The 18,377-nt window shown below is 39.6% G+C and overlaps 1 protein-coding gene across 1 annotated transcript; it reads left to right on the top strand.

Annotated features, from left to right (window-relative positions):
* Positions 1-4,347: 4,347 nt before the first annotated feature.
* Positions 4,348-11,600, top strand: LOC115728261 (homeobox-leucine zipper protein ATHB-14). The gene is made up of 18 exons (XM_030658599.2): positions 4,348-4,962; positions 6,071-6,230; positions 6,611-6,726; positions 6,834-6,924; positions 7,003-7,098; positions 7,169-7,282; positions 7,370-7,453; positions 7,789-7,944; positions 8,047-8,121; positions 8,199-8,305; positions 8,441-8,630; positions 8,790-8,978; positions 9,078-9,158; positions 9,267-9,401; positions 9,726-10,051; positions 10,646-10,760; positions 10,919-11,068; positions 11,296-11,600. The coding sequence occupies exons 1-18, from the start codon at positions 4,751-4,753 to the stop codon at positions 11,440-11,442; spliced, it is 2,544 nt and encodes an 847-aa protein (XP_030514459.1). The 5' UTR covers positions 4,348-4,750; the 3' UTR covers positions 11,443-11,600.
* The last annotated feature ends 6,777 nt before the right edge of the window (positions 11,601-18,377 follow it).

Below are 18,377 nucleotides of genomic sequence, written 5' to 3' on the forward strand. Positions count from 1 at the left end.
TCTAACTCTCATTTCTCTGACTTTCGCTCGACTTTTTTATAAAGTGCAAGAGTCGAATCCCGCAACCATAATACTAGTATCTCCATCCTCCAATTCCTTTATCAGCAGGACCACATGTCTATTGGCTCTGTCGGTACAATTTAGAAGACTAAGGTTTTGTCTTTTTCCTTATTAATGGCCACCTTTACACCTCCTATCATGCATGAGAGAAAGAGAGAGAGATGTAAAATTGAAGCAAAGGCAACGTAATCAAGGGTGACAAAAGTGGAGGGTGGGGTTCACTTGATTTTTGAATTGAGAGATGTGGGAGTTCATCTTTTGGTGCATGACAAGAAGAAGGGAAAAAAAAAAAAAAAAAAATGGGGGCCTCCATCTCAATCCTCCACCCAAAGGGCTGTTTGGGTCCCTCTCTTTGGAAAGGACTCCCACAATTTTTGGTTTTGTTTTTGCAAGGTCACGCAATGTGATATTGGCCCGCGGGGGAGGAGCATGCACACTTATAAAGTTAGGCCTGCGCTTATGCATGGTGGGAAACCCTACTAGGAAAAAGTTATTCACTATGAAATAGAGTCAAAATTAGACCCCAAACTATATATATAAATATATATATATATAGAGAGAGAGAGAGAGATGTGTGAGAAAAATGTAAGACTCTTATCATCTCTGCCTCTCGCCTCTAGCAGCCCACCGATATTGATGACAATTCCGAGAATGGAGTTTACATATGAATAACATCGTAAGGTCTCACCCATCCGACATTGAACTTGGGGTACTCCACATAAATTGGAGGCCACGCGTTTTAACGATTTAGAGTGTGTTGATGTGTCAATTACCCAAAAAAAGTAAACCTACGACGTGGATTTACCTCCTTAAACTTAGATGTTCCCCAATCATGCAAAAAAAAAAAAAAAAAACTCAAATTGTAATAGGCTACTGATTATGTGATATATAGAATAAATGACAATATCGGACGCATTCGAGGTTCAAGTACTTGTCGTAGGATATGGTTCTCATGCTATGTAGTACGAGACTGATTATTGTGACATTTGTTATCTGTTAAGATGTAACACAAGCGTTGCTCATAGGCTTGCTCTTCATTGCATGCAGGGAAAGGAATTTTACTACTTTGTTGATCGAGGCAAGCGTGTATACAAGTACTTCTCTAACTTCGTAGGATACATGTCGACCAAAAGAGAAAACTTGGTAGGATACACTTAAATATGAAATTGAAATATTCCATGTAACATATGTAGTCTAAAGAAATTTTCCGCTAGACTTTCTAATATAGTATCGATATCTAATTTTGCTTGGTTATACTTTTATTTTTTCGTGGAGAAATGACACGAGGTATGCTTCAACAATCAAGATGTTACTTTGTTTCCATGCAGAAGTTTCTTACTCTATGACATAGTTTTACTACAGCCGTGGCCCCAAAAGAGTCGATCGTTTTTTCCTTCTATATAATACATTTTCTAGCTAACAGATTATTTGTACATCATTATGTTTCTTCTGAAAGTGAACATTTTGATTAAAACTTAACCATATAACATAAAACTTAGAATCAATCGTACCATTTGACAACGATATCATAGTATTTCGATCTCTCACCCTAAATTTGATTTTCATACGATAAACTCGTAAATGGCACGCTAATTGATTGATTTGGGAAGAAGAAAAATCGAATTTGAAGGACGCTTTTACGCTTAGAATATACGTTGAAAATGAAAAAGAAATTCATTAATTAGATTGAGAATAACGAAATGAAGAGGGAAAAGGGGGGAAAAGAACTAAGCTATATGATATCTTATGTTTATTTGGAAATAAAAAGAAGGACACGATTTTATTAGAAAAATGACAGACGAAAAAAAAGAAAGAAACACCGGAGGTGCTAGAGTTAGGAGTCAGCACTTGGCGCGTAGAAAATTTGCTTAATTCCTTTTATGAAAAACCCCAAATTTTAGGTCGAATTCCGATTCGTCCCCGAACTTTTTTTGTGTAAAAAAAAATCTCAAACTTTCACTATACTCTATAATCTGCCCTACGTCCAAAAATCACTACTAATTTCTTTGAAATTATTAGCATCAGGGTCAGTTAAAGTTTCATCGTCAAACCTCACGTCTTCACCAATACACTTGCATTTGCTTTTTGGACGTGGAGCATATTTGAGATTAGAATGAAATCTTGGGATTATTAAAGTTCGGAGTAGACTTAGGATTAGACTTGCAGTTGAGATTTTCTTTAAGGGAAGTAGGTCATAGAAGATTAGTATAAATGAGTGGTTTGGACAATCAATCTTGCTTGACGTGCGACGGTATTTGGTGATCAATCGGGGGCTTCTTTCTGAGTACAATTCCTTAGTGTTTCTAAAGATTGTGTGCTCATTGTGATTGTCAAGCTTATTAAAACTAGTTGTCGATAAGAATTTCCTGTGCATGCTAGTGATAGCACCTTTAGAAGAGAGAGAGAGAGAGAGAGTCATGATAATAGCATATTGCCAAGGCAGACAGGAGGAAAACACCAAGTGAATCTGTGTGGCCATTGACTCGCCATTGTGCTCCATCATGAAACCCTAATTGATTACAAACATATGCATGAGAGAGAGAGAGAGAGAGAGAGAGAGAGAGAGAGAGAGATTGACTTTTTTGGCTGCACAAGGTTTGACTTTTGTCGAGGAAAACAGTGTGGAAAGCATCCAAGGCATTTTGCCACAGAAGAAAAAGGAGAAAGAGTGCGAGATAATTCTAAATTCGTGTTGGGTCGCACTCTCTCTTCCTTTTGTGACTTTTTCGCGAGTGAAAGGCAAGGGAAAATGACAAGACTCGTGGTAATTTAAATGCTTTTCATTTTCATTAGTTGGAGTGGGACTAAGTGTGTGCTTTAAGGAAAGGAACGAATCATCATTCATGAACGGAACCTTTCAGAGGAGGATTGCGAAGCGTCCTAAGAATCTTGGTCGTGCCATTTGGATCGTAGACAGACGAAAACCATGAAAGGGTTTTGCATCGATGACTCGATTGCACTACCAAAATTGGAATTTCTTTGTGGAATTTGTCATTGAAATGATGTGTTACATTGTTGTTGGTGCTAAAATGGACCGCTAGCTTTATCATATATCTGAGTTCCCCCATCAATTATCAAAACAATTTAGCACAGAATAGCCTAAATATCTTTAGCACGAATAATCTCAACGAGAATCCGACACTACTTTTTGGAATTATAGCTAGGAATTGGACTGAAAATTTTGGGCATTTGTATGGAACATCATGCCACGTAGATTTGTCCAGCTTGAAAGTACCATGCATGGATTATCAATGGATGAAGTTTTCCTCCATTGCTGATTGCGAGAAATTTCCTTCAAACCCATACTTGCCTTTAATTGGAAGATGATTTCCATAACCCGTGACTCACCGATCGTAGATATCGAGGATGCAGAAAAATACATCGTACTAATCGTTCTTATTTTTGACACCCAGACACAACCCATTCGATAATCAAGCCGAACAATATAACACGATTATTTTTTACTGTGCTACCACGCTTGTTTCTTTTGCTCTTTTTTAACCATGTTTACTTTAAGTACCCATTTCACATGGGGTATGTGTTGAGTAAACAAAGGGCAGATTGCCCTTCAAATTACTAATTATCACAGCGGAGGAGAAGCACAATAACATATACGTCGATAGAGTCATTAATATTGATTTTGGTCACGTAAGTGTCAACCGATTATCAATTTCAGTCCGAAAAAGGAATGTTGACTTAGGTTGTAAGATCGGTTAGGGGCAGACTTTATCAATCTCGAAATATCATCGTCGTCGGTAAGTTTTCGCAACTTAATCGACCAAAATTGAAAATGAATTAGGACTCAGCGGATCAAATTTAAAAAAAAATTGCTAAGAAATCAATCAGACAAGACGTTCTAGAATGCCGTCACCCGATGTTTTCTCAGCCTTCTCTCTCTTCCGTCCCCCACGATGCGTGTTTGCACTCTGACATACATACATGGCGCATCATTGCATGCAGACATCATCACCATGCCATGCATGCGCATGGCATTTTGCTCATGCCCTTGTTGGGTACTGTTGTTCTCTGCTTCACTTCAATGTGAGGGGAAAAAACAAGAGTAAATGCGCCTTTTTTATCCCACAGAGTTGCCATTCCATGTCACTCCGGAGAACTGTTACAGTAGAGAGAGAAAGTTAGAGAGAGAGATATGCAGAAAGACCCAGAAGAGAGAGAGAGGCAGAGGGGGGACGCCTGACACCTGGCCGTGTCTTTCTTCTGCCATTGGCTCTTCCGTTTGTATTTTCCTCTGCTCTCTCTCTCTCTCTCTCTCTCTCTCTCTCTCCCTCTCTAAAGTCTGTCGGTTTGGTTGTGGTCAGTATGGTCCTTTGAACAGTCTCTCTCTGGCTCTCTGCAGAAAGCGGAGAGAAATTCTCGAGATTGGCGTCTCGAGATAAAGACCAGCACAGGGGACCGTCTTCTTCACCCTCGTTCTCTCTCCCCAACTGGAACAAGAAAGCTCTGTTTGTCGCGGAGGAAGTGCGAGAGAGAGACAGAGAGAGAGAGAGCGCTGTGGACATTACTCTCATGAAGGAGATAGGAGGCTCTCTTTGGCCGAGAGAGCCTGCCTGACCGACCCAGACATCGCCATTCGCGTTCACAACCTCGGAAGCTCGCCGCGGATTCGCCGGACACGTCATCTTCTTCCTCTCGAGAACCTTGGAGAAAAAGCAAGGCGAACGGGCCTGCGATGGCGTTAATAATGCACAAGGAGTGCTCGAGCAAGCAGATGGACGCGAGCAAGTACGTGCGGTACACGCCCGAGCAGGTGGAGGCGCTGGAGAGGGTCTACAACGAGTGCCCCAAGCCCAGCTCGCTGAGGCGGCAACAGCTGATCCGAGAGTGCCCCATCCTCTGCAACATCGAGCCCAAGCAGATCAAAGTCTGGTTCCAGAATCGCAGGTGATAAAACCAAAAAATGCTTACACATTGTTTTCCCTCCTTCTTCTCCTTCTTTCTCCGTTAGTCTCGCTCCATTTCGTCATTTGCGAAGCTTCCGATGAATCAGAGCTCGTGTTTTCGTTTCCCTGCTCTCTTTCTTCTCGAAAGAGAAAATGTTTGCGCAAGTTGGGAAGGTAGTTTCTTTCGAAACTATACTGGGGTTTCATTTTCTTGCCGCGATAGGATAAAAGTCTGAAAATTTCTTGGTACTGCTGGAAAGTTTGTCCAGAAAGTGGTGTTTTATCGTCAGGCAATGTTCATTTTTAAGTTGGTTTTCTCTTTTGTCTGGTTCCATATGTAGAAAGGAAGATAATGAAGGCTTTAAGCATCCTAAATATCCTCTTGGTCGCCCTCGCTGCAATTCTTTCTTTAATACATTGATGGTTTCTGTTGGAGCTTTTGGCAAATCCTCGATTATTTGTGCTTTCCTTTCGCGGCCATATCATTGCTCTGCTGCTCTGGATCTCTTTTTCCCTTCTTTGGGATGTTTTGCCAATGAAGGAAAGAGACAAAAACCAGATAATTTCTTGCTCTACTGTTGCCTTGTTTAATTACCCAAGTAAAAGACATGTTGCACTGTTGATTAAGATGCTGCTCTTCATCTGGAAGTGGTTGAAATCTTTTCATTAGCAACTTTCGTTTTGTGGCACTAGAATGGGATCATTTGGATCTCTTCCAGACTGATTGTGTTCGCTGGGCCATGCCCTGTTATGAAAAACTCTATTTTGGGTATCTTTTATCCAAACACACATATCTACTGTTGTAGCAGAATTGGGGTTTTTTTTGCCTGAACAATTTAATGATTATGGACAATCAGTGGAGGGAAGTGGTCAGATCATGTTTTGCTTTCTGTTTCCTTAGTGAGCAAGTGAGATTCGATTGGTCTGATCCGTAAGCTTTTTCAGTGTAATCATGTAACCTTCCAAAGCAATTTTTTTTCATAAATTTTGTTAGGACTTGGATTACCTGTCGTTTGCTCTGGTGGTTGGTATAAGTGATACGTTTAGGTGTATATGTAAATTTTATACTCTGTCTGGCACCTCACTGATGAATTAGCCTTTTTATGTAGATGTCGGGAAAAGCAGAGGAAGGAAGCATTCCGTCTCCAAACTGTTAACAGAAAGCTGACAGCCATGAACAAGCTGTTAATGGAAGAGAATGATCGCCTCCAGAAACAAGTTTCACAATTGGTTTATGAGAACGGCCACATGCGGCACCAGCTGCATAGCGTAAGCGCTTCCCGTTTTTAACCACAACGTGTCTAATTTGAGATGCTATTGAGTCCCTACATGGATCTTTGGTGCAATTTGCATTGCACAATTTGTTCATTGATGATTGCATTTTCTTTGTCTTCCGATGCTATAAAATATGCATAACATATAAGCATGTATTATTTCCTTCTAATTCAACAGTGAGTAAGTATGTGGGTGAAAAACTCACAGGTTGTGATCTAGTCACTGAAAATATACTAGTGAGTGAGGTTCCTGTTAACCCAATGCTTTGTTTGTAAATGGGCTGTGATTCGTCACGTCTCTTGGTTATACTCTGATTTACGATTTTGTATTTTTAGATATCTTAGGGGAAGGCTCATTTCATTCATTCTTAGCAGGCATCAACAGTGACCACAGACAATAGCTGTGAGTCTGTGGTCATGAGCGGTCAGCACCAACAGCAGCATAACCCAACACCTCAGCATCCGGAAAAGGATGCCAGCAGCCCAGCTGGGTAAGTAACTGCTTCACCTGGAAATATATTGTTTATATGTGAATGTTTCATTTCACAAATCATGTTGCTGGTCTAACACACTTTATTTCAATGTATTGCTCTTTTAGTCTTCTTACGATTGCTGCGGAGGCCCTCACACAGTTCCTTGCCAAGGCTACTGGAACTGCTGTTGACTGGGTACAGATGATTGGGATGAAGGTATAGTTGGTCATCGCTTTTAGAAACCTTGGTTTCAGAGACATTCATTATACTCATAATTTACACGGTGATTTGTAGCCTGGTCCGGATTCTATTGGAATCGTTGCTGTTTCCCGCAATTGCAATGGGGTGGCAGCGCGAGTCTGCGGTCTCGTGAGTCTAGAGCCCATGAAGGTATGTGTATCCTAAATGGCTTCAGCTAACCTGATTAAGGCAATTGATAGTTGTGATGAACCACTCACAGGTCGCCGAAATTCTCAAAGATCGTCCATCTTGGTTTCGCGACTGTCGATGCCTTGAGGTTCTTAGTGTGATTCCTACAGGGAATGGGGGGACGATAGAGCTTGTATACATGCAGGTTGGTAGCAGTCTCAACTTTTTGGCAGTGCTGACTAGAAGAATACTTGTTTTTTCTGTTCCTGACTGTTTATATGTTACTGGTTAGACCTATGCACCCACAACTCTGGCAGCAGCACGTGATTTTTGGACACTTCGATATACCACTACCCTGGAAGATGGCAGTCTTGTGGTAACTAACCCCTTTAATCCTTGTCTTGACCTTATTCTTATCTAGAACTATGTAAACTCATGGTAATCTTATTGCAAACTAATTCTGAATAAGTGCATTCTTTCACAATGCTACTATAAGTTTTCCTCATTTAGGTCACTGATAAAACTGTAATCAGATTGTGGCTAGTTTCCTTTCCCCATTTAATTTTTTCGAGGGGCCTAGCTGTACATGTGGTATACTTGTGTTTCTAATGAAACTTGATTTAGAGGTGTAACATGTGAAATATTCGGCGTTGGAAAATCATATTAGTGTGATTGTTATTTTTTATTGTTGTCTGAAAATTCTTTCTGCAGATATGTGAGAGGTCATTGACTACGATTACTGGTGGCCCATCCGGGCCATCGTCTTCAAATTTTGTGAGAGCCGAAGTTCTTCCAAGTGGTTATCTCATCCGACCTTGTGACGGCGGTGGTGCCATCATTCATATTGTGGATCATGTTGATCTAGATGTGAGTGCATAGTTCATTTCAGCTATTCGTATGCTACTTATGGTTCTATTACTTATATTATGATATTACGCGGATTTCTTTCATGTTCAATTCTCTTGTTAGGCTTGGAGTGTCCCTGAAGTTCTCAGACCACTTTATGAATCGTCCAAAATTCTTGCGCAGAAGATGACTGTTGCTGTAATAATGGTTCCATGTTTCCTTTCTCATTCAGTTATTGTTTATCTTTCGCTTAATCATTTGAACATGATTTGCAGGCTTTGCGCCATATTAGACAAATAGCCCAAGAAACTAGTGGGGAGATTCAGTATGGAGGAAGCCGACAACCGGCAGTCTTGAGGACATTTAGCCAGAAATTGTGCAGGTATTTACTCAGTTATGTCGAACTGTCTTATCAGCCTGCCTCCTCCGTTAAGTCTTTTGCTCCTTCAAAGATGCAAAAGCTAGGTTCTTCATGATTTTAAACTAGTGTCTTACAGCTTGGAAACATGTATTCTAGGGGGTTTAATGATGCTGTGAGTGGATTTGTGGATGACGGATGGTCTGTTCTAAGTAGCGATGGGGTAGAAGATGTCACCATTGCTGTCAACTCATCTCCAAATAAATTTCTTGGTTCGCAATATAATGCATCCATGTTTCCAAATTTTGGAAGAGGGGTGCTCTGTGCCAAGGCTTCCATGCTTCTTCAGGTGTGTTCACAATAGCATGACAAGAGTTGCCCGATTGCACTAATGGTGGCTGGAGCCCTATTTCTTCCACCAGCTGTTGCTTTATAGGTTCTTGGTTGTTGCTCTGGACTTACTTTCCTGATTAACTTTGTCTTTGCCTCTCTTTTTTTGCACTTACAGAATGTTCCGCCTGCTGTACTTGTACGCTTTCTGAGGGAGCACCGCTCTGAGTGGGCTGACCATGGAATTGATGCATACTCAGCTGCATCTCTGAAAACTAGTCCTTACGCCATTCCATGTGTGAGACCTGGTGGCTTCCCTAGTAGCCATGTCATTTTGCCTCTTGCCCACACTGTAGAGCAAGAGGAGGTAATAGTTGTCTATGCATACTGATCTTTCTTTAATTGCTTTCAATGAATTCTTCCTTTGTTTCCTTAGAAATCACCCCTCACAATTTCCCATATACAGTTCTTGGAGGTGGTTCGGCTAGAGGGTCATGCATTCTCACCTGAAGATATACCTATGGCACATGATATGTATTTACTTCAGGTTTGCATTTTCTATTGGCTTTTTACATGGAAGCGCTTGTCATTTGTCTACCTTACATTTTAGGAAGCTCTTTGTAAATGATGTTGCTTACTCAAATCATTGGTGCAGTTATGCAGTGGGGTAGATGAAAATGCAGTTGGTGCCTGTGCTCAGCTTGTCTTTGCTCCTATTGATGAATCTTTCGCAGATGATGCTCCTTTGTTGCCATCTGGCTTTCGTGTCATACAATTGGATCCTAAAACAGTTAAGCATCCTGGATACTGCCTTCTTTCATATAGTCCTACTGTTTGGGCATCTTTGGCTGAGACTTAGCTTGACTATGCTCCCAATCTACTTCTTGTTTGCTCTTCTATACCGCTTACCATACAATACAAGCTAGGAGCAATCTTTATAACACAAAACGATTTTATGCCACTGGGTTCAGAGACTCGGAAGTATTGTGAAATAGAAAGGCTCTGAAGAATGAATGGCTGCCAAGAAGCTTGTTTGAGCAGATTCCTAAGATTACTTGAAACTCCTAGCATGCCATTTATCTGATCTTTACTTCTCTGTGCTTTTTTCATTCAGGATGGGCCTGGCCCTACTCGGACATTGGACCTGGCCTCCACGCTGGAGGTGGGATCTAGTGGTGCTCGTCCTACTTGTGAAGCTGATGCTAGCACCTACAACCTACGATCCGTCCTGACCATTGCATTCCAATTCGTGTTTGAGAACCATTTACGGGACACTGTTGCGATCATGGCCCGTCAATATGTGCGTAGTGTTGTGGGATCTGTCCAGAGGGTTGCCATGGCAATTGCGCCTTCCAGGCTAAGTGGCCATCTGGGGCCAAAATCTCTATCTGGTTCTCCTGAAGCTCTTACGCTAGCACGATGGATCTGCCGAAGCTATAGGTTTGACTCTTAGTAATGTTTGTGTTAGATATGACTGGAATTATGGGCTCTCTACTTGCATATATACCACTGAGTGCTGAGTGAGAGATGAGTGATATTACCCTTCCCTGAAAATTAACATACGACTTTTTCCAGGTGATATGTTCACCTAGCATAGTTATCCCAGCCCTGGCCTGAAAAAAAAAAAATGCTAACTTATCAATTGTGTTGCAAAGCAACTGGGAGCTTTGGAGAAAAGGCATTGGTAGACGTGTTATTGGATTGTAAGGGGGTTAAACAATATACCTACGATGGATATCTGTGTAAGACTTTGGTGTGTGGACGATATACCTTTGAATTTGAACCAGTTTCCTCTGATTTTCGTGGTGTTTATTCAAAAGTAGCTGACCTTTATATGTGTTGATACCGCACTTCGTGTAGGAAATTATCAGCTTAGGCCATACTTGATATCTCTGATGATTTTTTTTACGTTGTGCTGCTGCTTGAGAATTCGCATTGATGTTTTTACTTTTACAGGCATAATTTTGCTTGAATTCCATCCTTGGAACTCTTTTCTCGCCCCAGCTAAGCTGCAAACCAATTTTTTTGTTGTAGAATTTGTACTGGAGCTGAACTGTTAAGTGGGGACACCCAAGCTGGTGATGCTGCTTTGAAGCAATTTTGGCACCATTCTGATGCAATTATGTGCTGCTCCGTGAATACAAATGCGGTACACTGCCATTTTTTCCTCTTTAATCATACACATTCATCGACTTTTGCATGCCTTTCAATTGAAAGCTATATCTGACATCTGAGTATTTTTAATTGCTTTGAAAAAGAGAAGATTGCTGGCCTCTTTTTCACTCACCTAAAGAAAATGGATCGCAGGCTTCTCCCGTCTTCACCTTCGCCAACCAAGCTGGACTCGATATGCTTGAAACTACTCTGGTGGCCCTCCAAGATATTATGCTGGAAAAGGTTCTTGATGAAGGTGGCAGGAAAGTTCTTTCTTCGGAGTTCTCGAAGATCATGCAGCAGGTAAAATTAGTTTAACCCTTCATCCTAATTTGAGAAACTCCAAACTATAATCAAGCTGCAGACTCAGTGAAATGCATGGGAAACAATTAAAGCAGATAGGCAGGTTTCATCCGGAAAAAATGCTTTCTCCAAAAATCATCTCAACGGAGAAAAAAGTTTAAATTGATCAACTTTTGCAGAGCTGTGATGCAAGTCGGTTAGCCTGACATTAATTCATTGTTTGCCAGGGTATTGCGTATCTGCCAGCCGGAGTGTGCGTTTCTAGCATGGGAAGGCCGGTGGCTTATGAGCAAGCCGTCGCATGGAAAGTTCTCAACGACGATGATTCCCACCACTGTCTTGCCTTCATGTTCATGAACTGGTCTTTTGTGTAGGAGGAACAAAGTATTCACCGGTCTCATTTTGGCGTATATGCACGCTTTAAATTATATAAAGCTTGTTTTGAGCATCAACTGCAAGAACTTGAAAGACCTTACATTTGCATGTACTCATTGCACCAGATCACTGCTATTATTATTGTTGTTGTTGTTGTTATTATTGTTGTATTTCACGAGATTGTATGTGAGCAAAGTTCTTGTACCGCGCAATATGGCAACGCGTTCGCCGATACAAAGCTTCATCGCACATGGAAGTGTCATTGTGTTCCATAATTGGTTTTCTGAAAGATTAGCAATGAGGGCAACTTGACTGTATAGATGGATGAGTCATGTACCAAAGTTCACCTCTGTTCTCTTTGAAGTGCACTTCTTTCGTTGCCGAACTTTTTTGTCTATTTTCTAGGAGAGACTTGTACACGAGGTGGCAAAAAAGCAATGGTCATTGCTCAGCTTTTGCTCCTACTTTGCCTGGCATAGAAAATGGAATGATGGCTTTGTTGGGAGTATGAAGTATCTGTTTTGCTGATGGACATGTCTATTTCTTTTTGTCATTTCCAATGTTTTCATAGCTCATCTTTGTAACGGGCAGGAACATATAGGTATCTAACACAAGCAATCAATGAAAGAAAAAGTACTAAAATATTTTAAAAAAAATACTCGATTGCATGGTCTCTAAGCATAATTGAATAAAAAAGAATCCATGCTCCATGAAAATATTTACAAACAAGTTGCCGTCCATAGCGACCTAAAATTAGGAAATTCCAAGTTAACAGATTATTGAGTTAATTAGATTAACTAACCTAATTCGGATTCTCACAAGTCCTACTGAATTATAACTTGGGTTCAATTACATGCAAAATTTATCAATTTGGAGCCGCCACTAATCTTTTGTGGTAGGTAAATTAGAAACCTAAATAAAATATTCGGGAGAAAATACTTTATTTCATGCGAACCAAAGATTAAATGGGTTTGGATAATTGGTTATATTAATTTTTCAATTAATGCCCTTTCGGTACCCGACTTTCATAAAAAAATCTTTAGTTTGATGACTTCAATTAAATTTTTTGAAAGGTTTTCTCTTGTTAAATGAAATACAAATGCAATCTAACTATATGATATAAAATAAATGCAATGACATGACCAAACTATGCTATATGCGAAATTTAATATGCAAAATGACGTACAAATATGATGTGAAAAATGCATGAATAAAGTGCACATATTGACATGGTAAGAATGCATGACATGGCAATAATGACGTAGCAAAACATCAATGACATGGCAATTATATCTAAACTATATGCTATGCAAAATGAATGACATCTTTGGGTATTTTTGTGTATTTTTGAATTTACGAAAAACCTAAAGTCAAATAGCACCCAATTTAATTCAAGAAATTGATTTCTCAAAGTCCTAAACTTTATGAGGGGTTATTTGACATGCAAAAGGTATGAGAAAACATGATTTAAGTTAAGAAAACATGACATCTTTGTTTGGGATTTTTAGGGATTTATTTAGACCATGAAAACAATGTAATTTGAACAAAAATAAATAAAATTGCCTATAAAACACCTTTAAATCCGAAATTCCGATTTTTATTCACACCATTTCCGGAGATTGGGGCTAGCAAGTGAATATATTATTGAATTTTCATCGTCCTTATATACATAGGGCAAACCTTGAAATTCTATTTAGGAATTAGCAATCCGCTTCTCGAGATTGAGGATTTCATGTCTAATTTATATGTACGAGCACAATCGTACTTATATGTTGCCATTAATGTACGTTTTCCGAGGGACAATGCACAATTGGGAGCATGTGTTATGGGCAAAATTATTTATTTAAGTGCAAATTATCACAATCATGCAATCATAAAATAAATAACAAATAAAGATGAGGAAATAAATAAAAGAGTAAACAAAACCAATCCATCCGGGAATATTCTGATAATGTGTCTACTTATCTATAAGGTAATATTGCGTTATTTCTAACATAATATTATCTTATCTATAAGATTAGATTTTCCAGCCATATATGCAAGAGATGCTATGATATGCAATTAAGATAATATTTTTTGAAGATAAGAAAATATACGTTCCGAATATAGCTTTCCTAATTTGAATTTTCCCGAAATCTCGTAGCTCAAGTTTTGGACTCCTCGGACCAGTAGGCTTTGCTTGAAATTAGAACGGTTTATGATTCGGAGCAAGAGAAGTTCGAAGGTTTGATGAACAAAATTTTTGCCGTCCTTTGTCTCGCCGACCCCTGGTGCGTCTTTGGTGGTCACGGACGAGTCTCGCTGTCAATGGATCACCGGTGGGGACTCGATCGAGCAAAGATGCTCGGTGTCGGCTCCGCGGATGACTCGTCCAAGGCTGATCGGCGGCGGTGCTTCGCCGGGAAACCTCCTGGAGCTAACGTGGGAGCCGGTGTAAAGGGTGGCTCGGTTTCTTTCCTTTTCTCTCTCCTGCTGGTCTTTTCGCTTTGTATCGTGGCCTCAAGTTAACTGCAGAAACAAAGCTTGACCAAAAATTTCAAAAATCACCGTTTCACCATCATCTTCAATCTCCAAAGGGCTCTGCCGCTTTCCACTCATGATGTTTCGTACATGGGCGGGCTGCTGGCTCCTTTCTCACACTTTTGCCGTGTTTGACAATGAATTGGTCCCCTCTCAAACCCCAGCCATAAGCTAGTATTTACAGAGCAAATTGTTGCAAGCTTAGGGCATGAAGTTTCTTCAAATTTACAAAATAAATCTGGGCTCAAAATACATCTTGAATTAAGTCTCGAAGGGTTTAATTGCACAAAATTGATCCTTGCATGTGCTGAAAATTTCGGCCTAGCAATATATAGATGGGCTAGCTGAATTTTTCATGTCTATTGTGGGCTTTTTTCAAATAATTGACATTTTAAATAAAGCCTTTTTTTAAAAAAAATTATAAGCTCCAAAATAATTTTTCAATTTTTAGCACATACGTCCATGAATTGTCAAAAAATTTGCCCGTCGGTTTAAATCCAAATCGCCCAACAAATTAAGGTCGGTCTCGCGTCGTCGATCCGGATGAATGCTAATGCAATGCATGAATGAAAAAAGACTTAATTATTTTTTTCTAGAATTGAAAGATTAGCTCTAATTTTCTATGCAAAAATGATTGAAAAGGTTAATCAAAATTTAGGTGTTAACACCATCGGTAATGGAAATATCTTTTATCGATTAATTATTATATGTGATACAAGTCATTATTTTGAGAGAAATAGTTTTCAAATCATTCTCTTTTTTTTTTTTGCGAAACAAACGGAGTTGAAATGATTTGATATTTTCTTGTATTTATCTGTTTTGCGAATAACGAAGACAATAAATATTGAACAGACTTTTCTGATTTTAAAATTGCAGCAGTTCACAAAAATTGCTATTTAAAGAAAAAAAAAAAATCCAAGTTACAAGGGTGAGCTAAACCTTAAGCAGATGAGTTACTAATTCAAGAGATTCAAATATTTCCCCCTCTTTTTTTTTTTTCCTTAACTAGATTCTTTAAATGTGTTGGATTTGGTCTACAGCTCAAAGTAGATTCTCATTTACCCCCTCAAAAGCAGCCACCTACAGAAATAGGCTTAGCATCTTTTCTCAGCAAAAGATCTTTGAAGAAAGCAATTGCTTCAACTGACAAAAAGATCATCCTTGAGAGTCATAAAAGTAGATCCCTAGCCCTGGTGTCTATATAGCTATAATTCGGACACGCCGCACTTTTATTTGAGAAAATATTTGTGGTCGTAGAACGCAATTTTTACTCATATCCAATAATATAACGACACATGTGAATTGAATTGAAAAATTAAATAAAATTTTGAGTTTTTTTTTTCTTCTTCCTCCATCTCATAGCAATCATCCTCCGGCCACCAGCTCCGCTCCTTGCGGCGGCCTCCTCCATCGCAAAAGGCAAAGACACTATAATGAAGGTGAGCGACGACGAACGCTGCTCCCTCGCGGTAGCAACGGTGGTGTTCACGGTGGCTGCAATGGCAGATGGTGGAGGAAGGGAGATGGACGGAGATTTTTATTTTAAAATTAATTACATGTCGATAATACACGTGTCGATTTTTAATTGGCTTATGCACGCCACGTCATCTAGTGATGTGGCGCTTGACAATCACTGAATATTTTTTGTCTTTTATTTAAATTCTTGTAGAGTGGAAAGGTCGTTTGACGAGGGATTGTTATCATTCTGTCGACAAGACGATTGACCAAATGGGATCGTTATCATTCTGTTGTTAATGTTCGAAAATGTCCTCTTCCTCTACGTTGAATGTCAGAACAATTTGTCTTGTCTTGATGGCTGCTTTTTTCTTGGGTAGCCATGTCCTCAAAGGACAAGCAAATTACTGATAAAGGATGGAGTTGCTCATCCGGAAGACAAAAAAAAATTCCAAAAAGGAAAAATAGAGACACGATAGAAACGAACGTTCCTACAAACCACATTTTACGAAAAGGAAAAATAGCACTTAATATTTTCGCCATTGGTTAATTGAGGATTTACAATTTCTCTTAATAAATTAAGGACTTCAAAGGTTTAAAAAAATGCCGTCGATTAAGTCTCGAGCCTGCCGTCAGTGAAAGTCCAGGAGCAAGAATCCAATTGGCTCCCACGTCGACTATCTGGTCATTCGCTGCGTTTTATTTGGAATTTTTCCTTTCATTTATGACGTTTCAATTTCGCCGGGGGCGTGCTCGGGACCTGATCGTGGCTTATTTAAAACCTTATAAGTAGTTTGATTATTTTTTTTTAATGTGGGGTTTAATGACATTATTATCTGGTGCTGTAACTTTTGTTTTTGCTTTCTTTCTGGTTCAAACTTTGGCTTCGGAGTGTCTCTCGTCTTTTGCCTTTTGTAAGCCACTCGAAGAGGCTTTTTACTGTTTTTACTTTCTTCCGGACAAAGACTCGCCCCCGTCCCTTTCGAAATTGACCAACATGTCGCTCGTAACTGTAATCCCCATATTCCTTTTGTCTTATTGTTTTTTTTTTTTATATATTGAGTAGAAGTCCTAAAATTTATTTAAAAAGTACAATTAATTCTTCAAACCTGTAAAAAATACAATCAAGCTCCAAAATTTGTCAAATTGATACAATCGAGTACTTCCTTTCGGCACCCATTGCTGGTTCTGCTTCTGCTTCTACTTTTTTTATTTACCTTATTTTTTTACATTAAATTTAAATGAAAATTATATTAAAAATCACATTTAGACCAAAACAACGTCGTTTCAACCAAGTAGGATAGAAACAATATTAAAAAAAATCCACGTCAATATTTTTTGTTAGCCAAATTGAATAAAGTTAACAGAAGGACTTGATTGCATCAATTTGACAAGTTTTAGAACTTGTTTGCATTTTTTGCAAGTTGTAGGCCTCAATTGTACTTTCGTGACAAGTTTTAAGATATCTAATGAACATATCCTCTCTTTTTTTCTTCTTCTTAGCAACAACAACAACAACAAAAGGCGAACCCATTAATGTGCGATTTGACGGGAAAATTACCCAATAAGTTAAAACCCTATTGTGCTAATGCAAATTCTATTATAAACTTTTCAATTTTGGCAACGGTCCTAAACTTTTGGCAAAATTTTAGTATGATCTTTTCGGATAATTTTCGTCGGAAATATCTGATGTAACGATCCGCTCGTCATTGGCGGTCTTATGTGGCACATTGCTACGCTAGCGATTTACGGCAACATTGGTTGGAAGTACTTGATGGAAATTCGCACGGTGGTTTATGACTCAATTGATAAAATTGAAAAGTTCAGCATTGAATTGACATCCGTACAATGAGTTTAGCTTGGGACTAATTAGACAATTTTCTCTCTCGGGAAAAATTATCGAAAAAGGCTTAAACAGTTTACACTTTTGCCAATTCAGTCCTAAATCTCGTAAGTTTGCCGATTCAATTCAAAATCTTTTTACCTTTTACTTATTCAGTCCTACTTATTTGTTTCACTACGAAACCTTCTTGTCTATTTTCTAGAAGAGCTTGTCCACGAGATGGTAAAAAGAAATCTTCATGACTCGGCTTTTGCTCCTACTTTGCCTGGCATAGAAAATGGAATGATGGCTTTGTTGGGAGTGTGAAGCATCTGTTATTCTTATGGACATGTGTCACGGGGTGATGTTTGCCCGAATCAAGTTTTGGCTCGAGGATCATTCGCTCGCTCACAATGCACTCGATCGGTGGAGGAAAGAGAGGGAACTGAGAGAGTTTGAGTCGTGGGAGATAATGAATGCTCTATTGCTTGATGAATGATGAGTACAAGGTGATTTACAATGTGAGGGTTCACCCCTGTTTATAGTACAAGAGGGCAGAATTCGTGTGGTCCTTCAGCTGGCATATTTCGTCTTTTTCTGTTCGTTCTATTCTTGTCTTTGCTTGGTTTGAGTTCCTCATGCCTTGTCCTTTGAGGCTGGTCCCTCGTAGGACTTCTGGACTCCCCCATGGCTGAATGATTGAGTGGACAACCCCTTGAGCGTGCTCAAGAAGGTTGGGGAGTCGAAGGGTCGCGCGTCTCTTTGTCTGCCTACTCGCTCGCTCGCTCAGCCGCGTAGGTCGTTCATTGCACGATTCACGACATCATGCTGCATGAGTCCTGTGTTGTACACTGATTCAAGTTGAACGAGCGATGCGTCATGCATTGAGTCAGGCCGTACGATCCGTGCTTCATTCATTGGTTTATTCCGTTTGTCCACCGCATCTGTTGCGATTCATGTACTGATGCATATGCTGATTCATTTGCCATGCATTGGTTTTTTGAATGAATCATGACATGGCTGATTGATCGTGTCACGGTCCATCCTCAATCGAGGATTCAGCCGAACCATGATATTCTCCCCTACTACATCGAGCGACATCCTCGGCACTCCTATTTTGGGATCGTTCGCTTGAGT

This window comes from Rhodamnia argentea, chromosome 9, assembly GCF_020921035.1.
Source record: "Rhodamnia argentea isolate NSW1041297 chromosome 9, ASM2092103v1, whole genome shotgun sequence".
NCBI lineage: Eukaryota > Viridiplantae > Streptophyta > Magnoliopsida > Myrtales > Myrtaceae > Rhodamnia > Rhodamnia argentea.

What these genes read in the sequence shown, in the direction of transcription:
- LOC115728261 (XM_030658599.2), top strand. Translation starts at nt 4,751, where the DNA reads ATGGCGTTAATAATGCACAAGGAGTGCTCGAGCAAGCAGATGGACGCG. An exon ending in TGGAAGATGGCAGTCTTGTG is followed by an intron (nt 7,454 to 7,788) that starts GTAACTAACCCC and finishes TTCTTTCTGCAG; the next exon opens with ATATGTGAGAGGTCATTGAC. An exon ending in ATGATATGTATTTACTTCAG is followed by an intron (nt 9,159 to 9,266) that starts GTTTGCATTTTC and finishes TCATTGGTGCAG; the next exon opens with TTATGCAGTGGGGTAGATGA.